The sequence below is a fragment of the Crocodylus porosus genome, unplaced genomic scaffold (assembly GCF_001723895.1).
Source record: "Crocodylus porosus isolate Cpor-Errol unplaced genomic scaffold, CroPor_comp1, whole genome shotgun sequence".
In the NCBI taxonomy this organism is placed as follows: Eukaryota; Metazoa; Chordata; order Crocodylia; family Crocodylidae; genus Crocodylus; species Crocodylus porosus.
The window spans coordinates 34,212,996-34,230,345 of record NW_017728947.1 but is presented as its reverse complement, the minus strand read 5'-3'; the positions used below and the strand labels follow the sequence as shown (position 1 = coordinate 34,230,345).

Genomic DNA, 17,350 nt, shown 5'->3' with positions numbered 1-17,350 from the left:
TTTGGGGCACCATTCTTCAACAGCAATGCTACAATTGGAAAGAGTTCAAGAGAAATTGACAAAAACGATCCAAGGTCTAGAAAATGTGATCTGTGAGGAAAGTTGGAAAGAATTGGCTTTGCTTGTCTTAGAGAAGATTGAGGGGCACTTGATAAGTTTTCAAAGATGTATGTTTACTATAAAGAAGAAAGTTATAAACTGGTCTCCATGTCCAATTAAGTTAGGACAAGAAGTAAGGGAATTAAAATGCAATGGAGGATATTTAGCTGAGACATTAGGAAAAAAGCTAACTATCTATAAAAGTAGGTACATTCTAGAATAGATTACCAAGGGGGGCTGTGGGATTTCCATCACTATTGGTTGTTAAGAGAAAGTTGGACAGGTATCTGTCAGGAATGGCTTAGTTATATTTGATTCTTCTTTGAGGCAAACAGATGGACTCAAAGTTTCTTCCAGCCCTATTTTCTGTGATTCTATGGAATATATGTTACTGCCCAATAGCCATCTTACCTGCATGTTTCAAACCCAAGTTTGTATGCTTTTTCCATTTGTTCCATTGTTGGCAAGGTACTATTGAGAGCTCTACAGAGCACAATTGCATCTTCTCTCATAAGACTGTAGCGACGATTTTTCTCAACATGGAAAACCCCAGCATATCTGCAACTTATATTAAATTCTGGCAATGGAAGAAAAAAGAAACATGATTAGACTGATGAGACATGGCATTCCGCTGAAATCCTGGCATGATTTTATTTCCAAGTACATTGATATTACAGAGAAACCTCAGGATCAGATAATCATACTGGATGAGCTCTAAATATAGTGCTCCAAATTTCCCTCAGATCCTTTTTTGGCCAAACAGCTCAGAACTCCTTCACCTTTTTAAGATCAGCAGCTCTATGCTTTTATGAGGTGTATTTGAAAACAGTTATAAAAATTGCAGATGATTTAAGCATGCTTTGCGAGTATTTATAAGCCTACTTCTGTACCTAAAGAGATGGTATCTGAAAATCCAGGTCCATTTTAAATGTGTTTAAATCTAAATGCCTCATGTACAAAGGGAACAAAGAGAAAAAAGTGAAAATGGTTATAAACTTGTCAATTCCTGATGTACAATATCCATCCCTATTCTAATTTGTCTTATTCTGGTCACTGTAAAATTGATTTTTTAAATTAAAATATACATCAAGCAAGAACTAGCATATTTCAGCAAGAGTTCAAGAACTGTGTTCCTTTTAGGCTTAGATCTTTTCGATAAAGACAGACTTTTTAGACTATCAGTTACTGCAGCTGTAGAAAGCAAGAAAGTACTCTGCATCAGAATTCCTAATAACACACAAGCGTTAAACTGCTAAATGCTCATTCAGCTGGCCAGGAATGGTTGGGAAATAACACATACATGTAATCTCAGTGCACAAGTGAATGAAATTGCTCTGTCCTAGTTTTGCAAATCTTTCCTTCCAATCAGAAAGTTCCCTTCCTCCTCCCCCAGACATCCTGATCTCACTTTCATTTGGAAGCAACTTCAATCCATCTCTTGAGGAAGATAGTTCCCGAAAGCACTATGGCTCAAGACGCAAGTAATTTTAGTGACCACAAAAATATTTATTTAAAGACACCAAGAAGAAACATCATGCCCACCCACTCCTGCTCCCCACGTGCCAAACCCACAGGTGAGACAAGGAAGCTTTGCTGAGAGAATATGCCATGTCCTGTCTAAAGATCTCTCTTTCTGGCATGTTTAGAAGCAGTGGCAAAATGCTCACAGGCCAGCTTCACCACTCTTTTCTGGGTTTGATGTATGTGAAGCAAGTGGACTGGCAGATTCATGCATTTTGGCAGCACACTCGGGAACACCCATTGCCATTATGAAGTGGTAATACAGACATATTCTAAATTGTGCTGCAATGTGACATGCAAATGATGTCAACCTACATCAAGTTGGAGTCATTTAGGATGATCTCTGTATTTGGGCCAGATTCCCAAAAGCTTAAGCACCTAAACAACATTAAAACTTGCAAACAAATATACAAATGGAAAACCCCTCCTTAGTCCACTCAACTTCTTCCCTCATTGACTTGCTATTGCCTTCAAAGGTATCTGCTAGGAACCTGAAAAATCAGTACACTTAGGTACTGAAATATGAGATCAGAAGACTAACTTGAATGTAGGACTGGAAGGGACCTCCTGGATAATTTCAGGGAACCACATCACATAATTCCTTTAATAAATGTATTTATGGATTGATTAGCTTTACTTGCCATCCTTCCCAAAAAGACTCAGAGTGGCTTACAATACAAAAGAAAAAGAATTATAGAAACAAAATAAAATATTAAAATAATACTAAAACATATAAATGCATTGCATATATTAAAATATATATATTGTTTTCCATTGAGAGGGAAAAAAATTAAAAACAATCCACCTTATCCAATCTGTTCCCACTCCTCTGCCAAACTCAACCTCACGTCCCGAACTATATCACATACTTCCAGTACCTCCCTCAATGCCTCATAAAACATAAATAAAAACAAGAAATTGGCCCCTGCCAAAAGGCAGGACCAAAGGGCTCCTTTTTAAAGCCACAAATTGATTGAGGCCTTTCCTTGAGCTCCATCTTAAGACTAAGTTTTTCTTGTACTTTGGGACCCGTTTTTAAAAATCATGACCACATTGTAAAGTTCATCTTCTGGCATGGGGCCATGAAACTCTGAACAAGCAGTACATTCAGCCCCCAACAGAGGGAAGAGCACTACACTGTTCTGTACAGACTGTATCAGCTGACACAGGGTGTGCGACAAGAGGTTCCAAAGAGATCTTTTTCCTCGAAAGATCAGCCTATATCTTTGTGTGTAGAGTAGGGGGTGTGGGAAAGACTGTATGATCCTAACAGCATTAGCACATGAACAAATAAAAGAGGAAAGAAAAAGAAAATGTATACAATGAGCATCTTTCTTAATGACATAGAGAAGAAATAGATTATAGTACTGGAAGGTGAGTAAAGACTCACAAAACTTCAAAGCAACGCAAATTAACTCATCTCCCACTCCACCCATCTCTCAAGAAGGAACTTGATTGCAGTTTTTGACTAAAATGCCATCCCCATAGCATGCAAAAATGGACTAAGCCTTTCTTTCCAGTGGGCATGTTTACACGTGAATTAATGCACATTAAATTTAGTATCTCCAATGTGAGGGTGTTTATATACATGCTCCGGGAGTTGGGGTGGGGTGGTGCTTTAATTAGAGTATCTCCAAGAGCTGCTCTAATTAAAGTGCCCAGAACATCTCAAATGAGCTATAAAGCACCCCTGCCACCATTATGAAGTAGTGCAGGGACACTGGTAAATGAGACACAGGAGGCTGATGGAGCATGGTCATTAATCAGACTCGATTAATTAGCACAATTAACCAGGTCTGCTTTGATGTGATGGAATTCAAGTGTGTTGGAGCAGCTTCTCTGATCGTGTACAGGTACCCCGAGGTACTAAATTAATGCACATCAGGCTGCCCTAATGTACAATAACGCAAGCACATGCTTTTTAGGTGATGATTAATGCACAGTAGCCTATTTTGATGCACATTAGCATAATAGTACAGTTTTTAATGCACTGCTTCAGTGCACAGTAAAATAGGCTATTATGCATTAAAGCACACATGTAGACATGCCCAGTAAAATGCAGAGAATGATTCATATTAATTTTAACAAGAATTCTATGTGCATCAAGAAGAAACCAATCTAGTTTCTTCCAAATATTATAATATTGTTTGTCAAGTTTTTTAAAGAGATACTACACAATAATCTCTCTGCTATAAGCTTCAAAATACAATTCCTAAACATTTTAAAATACAACAGAAGTAATAGGAAGGTTCTCTAAAGTCTGTTCTTTTGCCATATGCTTGACTGATGAAGTTCTTCTAAAAATGCACACATCAAAAATAAGTAATACTAGTAAAAGAATTAATTCCTTTTGCAGTTACTATTATATGTTAGCAAGCTGAGATAACAATGATTTAGTGCTGCATAACCACTAACATTGTAAATGACATGGAATATTTCCTTCCATATGGAACTGGAAGCAAATAAGAAAATGGAAGAGTAAATCAGATGCAGACTGTACAGAATGTAAAAGGATTATTATTATTTACATAGGAGTAGCAATGCCATGGCTCTGATAATTTTTTAGAGTTTACAATATATAGGTATTTTTACACATGCTCTGAGGGAGGTGGGGGGACAGATGGCTTTACTTAGAGAAGCTCTGAGAAACAGATTAATTAAAATGCCTGTTGCATCTTGTGTATCAGCATCCCTACACTTCAAAATGCCAGCAGGGGTGCTTTAACTAAAGCTTAACAAACAAGCTTTCATTAAATAGCCTCTGCTACCATTCTGAAGTGCACAGACACTGATATATGAGATATAGAGGCTAGCTGGAGCACACTAATTAGCACACTCCAGCAGACTCAGTTAAACTCTGATGTGCTGTAATTACAGCACATCAGAGCAGCCTCCAGCACATCTACAGCCACCCTATGGGCCCAATTGCACATTAGAAAATGCTTACTCTTGGAGGCAGTCATTATGACAATAACAAGCATTGCACCAGGTAGTAAGTATTTTGTCGCTTTGGTTCTAAGCATATAGGGGATATGAGATGGAATGGGAGTAGAAAAAGAAGGATGAAGTTTATAAACATGGGTGACTGATGCCTCGAGTCGGGGGGCACATGCCCCTCCCCCCCAACACCAGTCAGTGACCAGGGGTCAGGGGGAGGTCCCCTGGTGGCTGATTGCGCTGACCGGGGAGGGGTATCCCACCCATGGGCAATCTCACTCACCAAAAAGCAGCTGCACTGCTTCTGGAAGTCCCATGGCGACTTCTGGAAGTGGTGTGGCCACTTTTGCTGGCGACCCCATTCCCCAGCTGGCGCTTCCAGAGGGGGCACTGGCATTCCCACCTGCCCCCCCTTCCCATCACCTAAACAAAGAGCGCAGCCTGACAGGGAGTGCACTCCCCACTCTCCAGGGGTGCACATGCATCCCTGTGTACCCTCTACACATCACCACTGGTTATAAAAATAAGACTTTATGGCTGTCTGCATGAAATTCTCCATACAAAAAAAAGCCAAAAATGTTTTGCATTAATTAAAACATTTTGTTTTGACAAAATTTAAACATTTCATTTTTATGTTGTATAATAACAGCCAATTAAAGTATTCCAATACAAAATGACATTCTAAAAATAACAAAAGGAAAATAATTTTTCCTGTTTTTATTTTTCCCCCGTGAAAATAACTTTTACCAGAATCAACATGATTTTTTCATGAAACTTTCCACTTCCAAAGTCCTCTGGAATTTCCAAAATACTATCCTATGGAAAATGGTTCCATCAAAACTTGGACCAGTTCTAATGGCAGTCAAGTTGTGTGGGCCTTTGAAAGCAAGAATGAGGAGCTAGAATATAATGCAGAAGCAGACGAGAATCCAGTAAATACATTTTAATTTCTCAGAATATTTCTTGTCCAGCAAAGCTCAAGAAGACTGAATCAGGCTGATTAAGGAGAAGCTGGTGTATAGTAGTCTCAGATGTTAGCAACAGCAGTCTCAGACATTACTCTCACAGGGTGCATCCATGCATGCAAGCACATTCGCTTGCAGCAGCTCAAATAGAAGTGGTGCAAATTTGAGCCAGGGCTTTTTGCCTTGGCACATGTGCTCGGACATGCACTTTGTTGTGGAGCACCAAAGCTCCTGCACCCCTGTTCTGGTCTGCTGCCCAGCCCGCCACCAAGCCACAGTCAGGGGACAGCCTGGGGGGGGAGTCTGCGCTGCCTGTAGGCCCCTCCCCCACCATCACTGCCAGAGCTTAAAGGAACCTTGCCTGCCCTAGCTGCCTTGCCAGGCCACCCCCCACCTTCACCTCCACTTTCACCAGAACCACAACATGAGTGGTTGAACTGGACGGCTCCTACCATCACTATGGCTGCTGCTGCTGCCCCCTCTCAGGAGAGAGGGAGAGTCCCTGCCGCACCACCTGACACCACACCTGCACTGGATCACCTCCTAATTGACTGACTGCTCGTACCCTCCCCAACAGCTACCTCACTGCATCTGATCCCAGTTTGTCTTCCTGCTGTCTGTTCTGCTGCTGAGTGACTGGCTGGAGGCCTGAGGGGCTTCTGGACAGATCTTCCACAAGCAAAGCCCCTCCACTGTCCAGCCATCTTTTGCACCTGGCTCAGCAGCCTTCCCTGTGTGTTTTGGTATTTTTTGCCCTTGTGTGGTAAGTCCTGAGGTCCACTCCCCCTGACCTGGTGTTTGTGTGGCTGAGTAAGCCAGCTTGAGTTTCCCCAGCCCTTGTGTGTGGTGTTTGTTTGTTGGTTTGTTTTTCCCCCTTCTGCCCTACCCCCCGCTTATTCTCAAAGCATAGGCCTCTTGTTTTCTTTCCTGTGGGGCTGTGGCTCAGTGAGCTTCAACCCCCTTCCTCCCTATCCCCCTTCTGCCCCACAACCGCAGTCTGCCCCTGCAGGATATTTTGTTTTTCTTTATTGTTTTCTCTGCCCTCATGTGAAACAATGGCAGGGCAGGAACCTTCTGAGTGGGCAGATGCCCCCACAGAGCTTCCCACAGCCCCCACAATGGGGGTGGATCCCAGCCAAGCCCCCACGGGGATGCATGCTCCCGCAGCCTCCACCCCAGAGGCAGAGTCCAACCAACCCCCTCCAGGGGGGGGGAAGCCTGTAACATCTGCTGCAGGGGCAGGTGGGACTTCGGTAGGGAGCCAGCAGGGCTGGGGGTCACCCCTGACCAGGCCCCCAGAGGGGTTCCCAAGCCCCCTCTCCCATCATCAGGGACTAAGGATGAGGGCAGTGGGAAGGCCTCCTCTTCAGCCCCCTGCACAGCTGGGGGTGGGAAGGGCAAGGGCCCTACCCAAAGCCTAGACCACAAGCACCTGAGGGGACCAGGTACACTACACCAGCCAGCACACCCATTCAACTTGTCCCTGGCCCTAGCTCAGGCCCCACCAACATGGCCCCATGGGCAGGGGAACCACAGCTATGCACAAGCACCTGCAGGGAGACCCCACTTCTTCTATGTCCTGGAGAGGAGGCGGGGGGCCAAGAAGTATATCACCTGCCTTCTGGCAGGTGATGGCACCCCCCTTCATGGATCCAGGCAAGATGCGCCAGCTCACGCACACTTTCTATGAAGAGCTCTCCTCTCTGGATCCAACCGATACCAAGGCCTGTCAGACCCTGTGGGACGGACTCGCTCAGGTCAGCATGGGTGACCGGGACCAGCTGGAAGCTCCTCTCACTCTAGCTGAGTTTTTGTCCACTCTCCACCTGATGCCTGGCAACAAGGCTCTGGGCATTGACGGGCTAACCTCGGAGTTCTACCAGGCTTTCTGGGACGCCATTGGCCCGGACCTTGCTGCAGACTGGGCTGAATCCGAGGGAAGTGGAGAGCTCCCTCTGTCATGCTGGAGGGCCCTGCTGACCATCCTGCTGAAGAGGGAGATCCCCGAGACCTAAGGAATTGGCATCCCATGTCCGTCCTCTGCAGGGACTTCAAGGTGGTAGCGAAGGCCATCTCATTGTGCTGGAGCTGTGTGAAAGCAAGACTCCAGCCAGGGCCTACACTGATCACCTGACGAGCTCAGAGTTCACAGCATATGTGGAGCTCCAAAGGAAGCATGGTCACACCCCTCTCATCCTGATTCTGTATTCATCAAGACCAGGTAACAAGCCTTATGATTGTGGACAAAGACATGTTTTCTATTAATTGTTAGGGCTGTGCGAGGCTTTGGACAGAGCTTTGGATCCGGAGAAGCTTCGGACGCTTCAGCGTCGGAAGCAGCATGTCCGGATCGAAGCGCTGGCCTCATTAGTCTTTCCGAAGTGCTTCAGAGCTTCCGAAGCACTTCGGAGCCACCTCGGAGAGCGGGCCATAGGGTATAATGGGGAAACAATAAAATACCTATAACTTTGTTTTTTGTTCCATTTGGACAAATTTTTCAGGGATTGTAGACTCTGCTGAGAACATGAAGCCTGCCATGTTTCAAGAAGATCCATGTAGGGGGATTGGGAGAACTGTACCCCAAATTCTTGAAAGCAAAACTCCTGTCACGTCTACATGTTACACCACAGGGGGGTCAAAACTGCAGGGATGGTAGCTCTTACTGAGGCCACAGAGCTTGCCCAGATTCAAGAAGGTCAGTGCAGGGGTTTGCGGGGGAACTGCACCTCAAGCTGCAGACAAGCAAAACTCGTGACATGGGTGACCCTGCATGTGTTAAGGCGCAGCGGGGTGATAGCTGCAGGGATGGTGGCCCCTGCTGTGGCCACAAAGCCTGCAAGCTGTCGAGGAGATGGGTGCAGGGGGGTTCTGGGGCCCTGAACCCCTAGCTGCTGGCAGACAAAACTGGTGAGGTGGGTGGTTGTGTAACTGTATCTGTCTCTGTCTTGGGGTGTGGGAGACACTACTGCAGGCCTGGCTGCTAAGATAATGTTACCAGTTACCAATCTATCATGATTCACTCAGGGAACAGCTCTATACACAGGACCTAGCTAATGTAGCCAGTTATTTACCATCAATTAACACCTACAAAACCAGACTAAGGAGAGGAAAGAATCAATACAAACAATCAACTGCCCAAAGACAGAAACAGTCGGTTGCACAAGCACACATGGCACGAGTTTTGTCTGTCAGCAGCTTGGGGTGCAGGGCCCCAGAATCCAGAACCCCCCTGCACCGATCTCCTCGACAGTTGGCAGGCTTGGTGGTCACAGCAGGAGCTACCACCTCTGCAGCTTTCACCTGCTGCGCCTTAACACACACAGTGTCACCCATGTCAAGAGTTTTGCTTGTCTGCAGCTTCAGGTGCAGTTCCCCCCAAACCCCTACACTGATCTTCTTGAAACTTGGCAGGTTTCGTGGCCTCAGTGAGAGCTACCACCCCGCAGTTTTGACCCCCCTGTGTTGTAACACATAGACGTGATGGGAGTTTTGCTTTCAAGAATTTGGGGTAGAGTTCCCCCCAAACCCCTGCACTGATCTTCTTGAACTTGGCAGGCTTCATTCTCTCAGGAGAGGCTACCATCTCTGCAAGCTTCATCCAAACAAGACAAAAAACAACAAAGTTACAGATATTTCATTGATTCCCCATCATACCCTATGGTCGGATCTCAGAGGCGGCTCCGAAGCTTTGGAGCTGCTTCGGCTGGATTGAAGCAGAAACCCGGTCCAGAGCTCCAGATCAGATCCCTGGCATCCGAAGTGACCAGATCCGGAGCTGGATCAGATCGCTGGCGACTCTCACAGGCCTATTAACTGTTGACTTTTAAAGAGGATTAGGACACTTTCACTAGGAAATCCAAAATCATGTTCAATTTGCCTGATTTGAGACTGTTTCAAACTTGAAACTTAGCCTAGGTGCACTAAAATATTGACTACAATTCACTTCTTTGTAATGAACCTTGGCTTAACAGTGATCAAAGTCTGGCTAATTTGTGGTTTTATACTGTTATTACATACATGACATTAGGAGCCACATGCCTCCATCATTGCTGAAGCCCCATTGTATTGGGCAATCTACCCATTTTATTTTGACTGCAACCATTCAAATGACTGATTCAATTGCACTACTCATATGCTTAATGTATTTGAAGGATTGTTTCCATCCCCAGTAATTCTACAGGACTCGTCCACAAGGGAATGTTCAAATACAAAATCCACCAGAACACTGATTACTTTGCCTATAGCACTTTCATGTGCTGTTAGGAGGAAAGAAACTTTACATTACAAACATCTCTGCTCAGGATACAATATTCATGAAAGAAGCACAGTACAGCTACTTTCACCATGTCCATGATGCTTTACAGTTTCAACATGCTGGGCACATATTAACTAATCCAATCCAAGCCAGTATTATTATCCCTTTTTCTTTCTTCTTCTTTTTTTTTTTTTTTTTACAAATGGCAAAATGTAAAAATGCAGACATAATGAGGTTAAGTGCCCTGCCCAAAGCAGGAAGTCAGTGGCAGGGCCAGAATTAGAATCCAGGAGGTCCTGTTTTATGGCCCCATATCCTAATTTTGAGACAATGCTGCTCTTTATTTAGTGTTTTACTGATTTCCCAAGATGCTTTTATTTGTATGAGACAATGTAAAACCCTATTGAAAATAAAATGTAGGTTCTAAACTAAAGTGACAAAGTGTCCTTTTCTTTCTTTGCTACTGAGAAAAATTCCAGTCTGTCTCTGAATGAAAGAAGAACTTGGGCTGCCAAGTCTGGATTTGGATGCCACTCCAGACTCCATCTTCCCAAAGTCAAAGAGCGTTCAGATCCTGAGTTTTGGGATCAAATTCTCTACTAGTATAACTCTACTGATATGCAAGGAGATAATGTTACTCTCAATTCTGGCCCATTTCCACACCTAAGCAGCATGTGACGCCTCTATTATAGACCCTGTCAACTTGTTGGAAGTCTCAGCAAGTCCAAATGTAAACCTGCTTACAGTGAGAGCAAGAATCAAACCAAAGCACTCCCTTCTGCTCTGCCTTTCACAGCTGGCAGCTTTAGGACCTGGCATGGCCATGTTCTTTCCCTGACATCCATGTGACGTACTCTAGCTGAAAGATCATATTGTTTAATAACAGCTCTTAAAAAAAGCAAAAATTGCACAACATGCCTTAATTGTCATCATCACTAATCTCACCCAGACCATAAGACTTCAGTGACTCATCTCAAAGTCACTGGATGCCCCTGAGCATGTTTTTGATTTAATGAGCATGGAAAATGTTCACATGCATACACACTCTCTTCTCTCTGCTTCGCCTGGAAAATCAGGCTTCTTTTTCCTTCCTCACCATTTGATATCCAATGGTACTCAGAAAGCAGCTGCTAATTCTTTCTTGGCCAGCTCTTCCCTACTGTAGCCTCCTCCTGTATCTAACTCAGTCCGTGTCGTCTTGTGTGTCAGTGCAGCTTGTCAAAAAGGCTTATTTATGTCTGATTCAGCTTTGTTGCTCTTGCCTAGCAGCTGCATTGACCACTCAACTTCCAGATCAGTTGCCTGTGATGAGAGCTGAACATCTCTTGACTGAAAGGGCTGGACCTAATGATCTTGTGATGTCCCTTCCACCTCTAATGCCTGTGAAATGAAACCTCAAGCACTGCCCTGCAGACATACACTGTTATCTAGTGCCCATCTGTGTTCTAATTAGCTGAGCAAAGCTAAAAAGCTCTGCCTTTTCATGAAGGTTTTGAGACGTATCCAATTCATAAGCACAAATGGCTTTTCTGTTGCTATCACACAGCCAAGCCAGGTGTATTGTCCTGATCAATTCTTATTCTGCAAGCCTTACTCAAGTGAGTAACATTTATGCGTGCAAGTGCCCCAACTCGAGTTACTTTTCCATAAAAGTTATGGATCACCCTGTGGGTGGTTTACTTTAGTCTTTGCTTTTTCTTTTCAAGATGCAATGCCTAGACCTGTGATACCAAGGTAGGAGATTACTTTTCACCATAAAATACAAGATTTTGAAAATTACAGAGACTCAACAATGTGATTGGAGCAGTAGGCTGTTTACAGGCACTTTTGCCTCACTTCACAGAAAACCTGGATGTGAAATGGAGCGTAGACATTCAAGGTTGTAAGGAAAGCTTCTTGGTAAAACCACAGTGTTTGTTGCCATGGAATCAGGAAGTGCTCTGTTAGCTGTTCTCTTGGGGATTTTCCTGTCTGCTGTGTGGTTTGAGATGACTGATAACCAAGAGGCAACGAAAGAAGGCTGTAAAAAGAGATAAAGCTTGGGTTTTGATAGCAGCTGCAATTTCTTTTTATATTCAATTTAAGGAAATGCAGATGTTATTTTTCAGGATCTTGTAATCACTTTGCCAGGGGTTTTTAAACAGGTCTTGTGCTGATTTTGTTTTAAAATTTATGCAACTATGCAAGCATCAACTATGCACTTGTCACACAATACAGCATCCTGAATAAAGATGCTCTTTTCCTCCCTGTTTTGATAATACAGATCATTTTGTACTGAGCATTTTGTATTGACACATCTTTCAGGAGGAGCTTGCACTCGTTTAGCTATTTGTATTTGTGTTTCAAGTATTACTGGTTATTTGGATATGTATTAACAATGGGCTCAAGGCACTTTGAGCCCAGGTTCTCTCTCCAGACAACTGTTGGGGGCTGTAGGATTGCAAAATGTCCTACAGTCTTGAGGATTCAGCCCTAAATTCTCTACACCCATCTCTAACTTGTGTTTATATTTTTCAAGGATTATCCTAGCATGCTTTTAAAGAACTGTTTACAGAACTAGATAAAAATGGCTGTTGTAAGGCATCATGGCTATTGGAAATACACTTGAAAGACAAAATCCCCTGCCATCTGGACGTATTAAAAAGAAGTTAAATGTTCTCCGCGTGCACAAATACTAAAGTCTTTTGAATGCTGTTAGTTTTGGCTGCTTGCAGAATTTCAATAAATAAAGCTATCATTCAATGATTACTTACTACAATAGGATGCAGAAAGGTCTGAATGCTGTTCAGCTTCCTTTAATGTTATTATTTCTTGAGTAGTCCAGTAGCTCTTTAAAGTGCATTAGTAAAGCCCATTCACTAAAGGAATCCATGGTTCAGTCAGCTTGTAACAGGATACAAAAACTTCCACCTTTATATCAGAGGCTGGAATAAAGCCAGACCAGCCCCTAGTGGCTGAAAGCTGTCTGATAGCTTTTGCTAGGTTATTTGAAATGAATCCCTATTCTTGGTTCAGTAACTAGTGGACGGGTGTCTTCCACACTGCAACACACCACTCAGGGTTGCATTCTGTAGGCCCTAATGAGCAAAGGAAAACTTTACCAGAGTGTATGTGAATACTGATCAAAATTCAAGAGTCAAACTAGCATCCACAGTAATTTAAGAAGCACCCAATCAAAGAGGTAGCTCTCTTTTATTACCCAATAGAAAAGTACAGATCAAACTAGCCTCCATATATGAACACTTTGGCATTTGTACATATGATGATCATCACTCAGTAAGTAAATTATTGTCTAAGATAGCAACAAGGGGGAAAAAGGGTTATCCACCATCCAGGTACTCAGAGCAACAACAGGCAATTCTCTTATGCTGCCTGTACTGCCCGTGATTTGTAGCTATTCTAGTCTGGGTACAGGCAAACGTACATTAGTAGCAACTTCAAAAGGGGAGGACGAAATGCTTCTCAGGAGCATGAAGCAGTAATGGTTATGCTGTAAATGTTATGTCTGGATGATCCTGTAGCAATACAAGTAAGCTAAATCCAACGTTGTGGGTAAAACAGGCTTAAAGGTAAAATGGTTTTGCTACATTTCTCCACTACAAGCCCAAGCAGATGGGACAGTTTCAGTGTAATAGTTGCAGTGCACTCCAGCTCCCCCAACTCCCTTTCTGAGACTGCTACATTTGTCCAAGCCCAGTTTAAATCGTCACATAGCACTCATCACCCTGACGTACAATCTAGAGGAGAGATTTTCAGATCTAGGACTGTAAATCTATTACCTTTAAGCAACATCACACTCACTTAAATCCATGAAATGGTAGCACACAGAAAATAATATTTTTAATTCACTACAAACCAGAAAGCAAGCTTTGAGAAGAACAAAGGGCTCCAGGCAGTAGGCACTCTACGTTTTGTCGCTCTAACTCTGTTACTAGACTATTATGTTAATAAGGTTATAATTTAACTTCTGTCTTTTTAACTATCCAATAAAATAGGACTAAAAAAACACTTGCATCATTTACAGAGTTGCTCTTGTAAGGTGTCATTAAAGTGTCCTAAGATAAAATACCAATACAGGGTTGTTGCATGTAATGTGTTTTTCACAAATACTTATGATACAGAGGATGATGGTACTGCAGAGTAAGTACCATTATCAGGAAAGCCCATGTGTAACTTAATGTTAAGCATGTGCTTGCCCACCTTGAAATCAAATCACAGGACTATGCCCAAATTAATTAAAAGCTTTGTTTAACAGGTGTAGGATTACTCAGAGGCATTAAACTAAGCAGGCACATAACTACTTAGATAATTTAGGACTTTAAATTGGGGGGCACATACAGTATGAAATAAGGAGTGATATCCTTAGTGTGATCAAATATTAAACTATCAATATTAATAAATAAGAAAAAGCAGAGCAGAGGGTCAGACAAAACAAACTGAAAGATGAAGAGATAACAGTCTCATATAAAATCATCATAGAATACTCATTTGAAGAAGTAGAAGACAATGTGATCCTCAAGCTCTAAGGGTAACCATGTTTTCTATTTAAGAGGGCAAAACAGAATGTATTTTTTCTCATAGTGAGCAGTCCTACTAAATCAAATTCAGCTATACATTACTTATGAGACAATTTCAATCTGTAGGATTTCTATGAGGTAGCAGATGTATGGTACAGTGGACCATGCTAGATGCACAGCAGAGATTAGATGAGGCAGGAAATCTTTGAAAGGCTTGAAGGCCACATGGCAATGAAAGTGAAATAACTTCTTCAGATTCCGAAATGAAAGTAACAAATGGGTCTCTCAGACACATTGCATAGTGACTTCCTTAGAGTGGGACAGCACATGGAATTAGTTGAGATTCTGAAATATTGATGTCTTGCTTTCTGGTTCAGATCCAACAACATTGGTAGTAGGGATTGAAAATTATTAGCTTGACTACTTGCAAAATCAAATATTACATAGAAACTCAGAGGCATAGCTAGGCAGCTCCACGGTCAAAGCAGCCATGATACACAGGGACAGCATTTCCCAAGTGCTGATTGTGGTGGCATAGTCAGCCGCTGCTGCAGTGACAGCTATTCTGTGCCTCCCCCATACACATAAAGAAAGTGCCTAATAACCTTTTTGCCACGGTTAACCTCCATCAGTTACAGTACTGTAAAAACATACTCTTTGAATTCCAAAATCTCTGAATTTTACTACTGGAAATTAATAAGATCTCCATTAGCTGATGGTAATGGTGGTTCTCTTAGCCTTACTATGGGCTCAGCCACAATCAGAATATTGTTTAGACACAGCCATTTTTTTTTTTTTGTGGGGTTGGGGGAGATTCAGTGTAATGAGTTGATACATTTTACTTTGCTGTCTAATAGCAGGAAGAAAAACCCTGCTTAGTGTTTGGCACTCTAACAGAATTTTCAGCCCTAATAAACGAGATAATAAGATACATCCTTACCTACAAAAGCGGTCTCTTCAGATCCTGATTGGGAATATAGTGATATGGAGAATTTCAGCAAGCCCACTGGGAATTCTCTGATAAAATATTTTTCAGTAGAAATTGGTGATTTCTCAAAAGGGAAACTATTCACAAGAATCCTCTGATATGAATTTTGTTTGAAATAAAATATGAGGGTTTTTATAGCAAGTTGAACATATATTTTAGAAATAAAATGTCAGCAAAATCTAACAATTGGAGGTCTCCTAAACTGAGGGTGGCAAAGAGGGGGGTCACCCAGGGTATAAATAGAAACCCCTCTTCATTTTGAAATGTAATTCATTTACATTTAAGAAAGATTAAGAAGTGTAAAAACGTGGAACTGAACCAAACTATATTTATTGATTCAATCCAGATGCAGTTTATCAGTCTACTAAATTCTCAAGATTTCAAATTTTCCTCCCAATTCAAGACAGGAAAATCACCTATGCTCTGAAAATACTTGTAAGGCAGGAAATAATTTCTGGCTTGGGCCTCTCTAGTCTATAGTGCTGGTATGTGACACATATTGCATTTACTTGAGTATAAGATGATCCTGATTACAAGACAACCCTCCAAATTATATTCTACATATGGGAAATTTATAACTTTGATATAATTTTCCAGGTATAGAATAAAATTATTGGAGGTTGTCCCCGTCCCACTGCTACATCTGGGGGGGGTCAGGTAGTTCCTTTGCTCTCCCCCGCACCTTACTGTCAGACCCTGCTCTCTCTGAGCATGTGGAAGTGAGAAGCAAAATTGAAATATCTGACCTTGAAATAAACATAGCTGTGCTACTTAGCATTTAATAATTTGTATATTGATTCAGTTCATCCAGAATTGATGCAGTTTTATCTCTTTTGAAACTGCTCTAAGTTTTAGCACAGGTACTCCATGAACATAGTTTTAAGTAGCACTTTGGCACCTACTTGTATGTAGAACAAGCAATGTACGATATTAGTCCAAAGACAAAAGGCTCATGATTTACTGTATGGTTCTTTGGGCTGGGCCCCAGCAGAAACAACAGTTTCAAGCCATGGTGACCCCACAGCTCAGCACTGCTCAGTATGTGTGTGTACTCCAGATACCCCCACAAAGGAGCCATGTGTTAATTAGGCCCAACTCATGACTGGAACCAGGTGTTCTTGTCATGAGTCCTGGGATCCTCCAAAAATGTATATGCAGATGAGTCATAGGGCAACCTGGTCCGGCTTTACCTCATGGAGTGCAGGGCCATGTTAATCATACATGGCAGGCTGAGAGAAAGACCCACAGAAGGCTTCTAGGTGAACCCTTTGGGTTCCATTTGGTGATTTTTTTCCACTTAAGATTAGTGAAGAAACAGGAATGATTGGAAATGGGAAAGAAATATGCAGCTCAGCTATGGGAGGGAAGAGGAAGTAAAAATGGATGAAATGTTGTGGTTCACTATGACTTGAAAAAGAGAAAGCCCTGAGGGGGACTGCACTTAATGCACACTACCATGTATCGTTTTCATGTGGGCTACACTAACCTAATCTTGCGGAAGGCTTCCATCAGCATCTCAGTCTTTTGGCTAAGACCAAGTGATCAGTAGAGAGCCTGATCAATGACTTAAGGTCACAGAAAGAGATCACTGGGGTGTTATGGTAAGGAGTGGTGGCTGATAACCAGAAGGTAGAAAGAGAAATGAAAAGTGGAAACAAAGGTCTGCGGCAGAGCCACTTATGGAGTTTTGGTGAGCTGTTGCATGGGGGAGGAGGTACTGACTTGGCCTGCAACAGCTCACCAAAATTCCCTAAGTGGCCTTCCAGCCCAAATAAATGTCCACTCCTGAACTAAAAGAAACAAAGCAAGAGATAGACAACTGGTTTAAAGAAAGACGAGAGAAAATGTTTTTAGCAAAAGCACCCCAGGTGGGAGAAAGTGAAGAGTGGTCCTGATACTTTTAAGCTAGAGTGAAGATAGGTGTTGGACTTGATGATCGGGGGCAGATGTGATGATCTGTTCAGGTCCCTTCTGACCTTCTGAAATTATGAAGACTGAAAGGAGAATTAAAAGTGGTGCGGGAAGACGGTACCCAGATGGAAAAGCAGGAGATGATGTTAGAGGCAAT

General features: G+C 42.6%; 1 protein-coding gene across 1 annotated transcript in view; it reads right to left on the bottom strand.

Annotated features, from left to right (window-relative positions):
* CD44 (CD44 molecule (Indian blood group)) overlaps window positions 1-17,350 on the bottom strand; it is a 92,494-nt gene that overhangs the window by 49,869 nt on the left and 25,275 nt on the right. Inside the window, exon 2 of the mRNA XM_019551930.1 lies at window positions 511-676. Coding sequence (XP_019407475.1) covers window positions 511-676 — 166 coding nt within the window. The remainder of the gene's footprint in view (window positions 1-510; window positions 677-17,350) is intronic.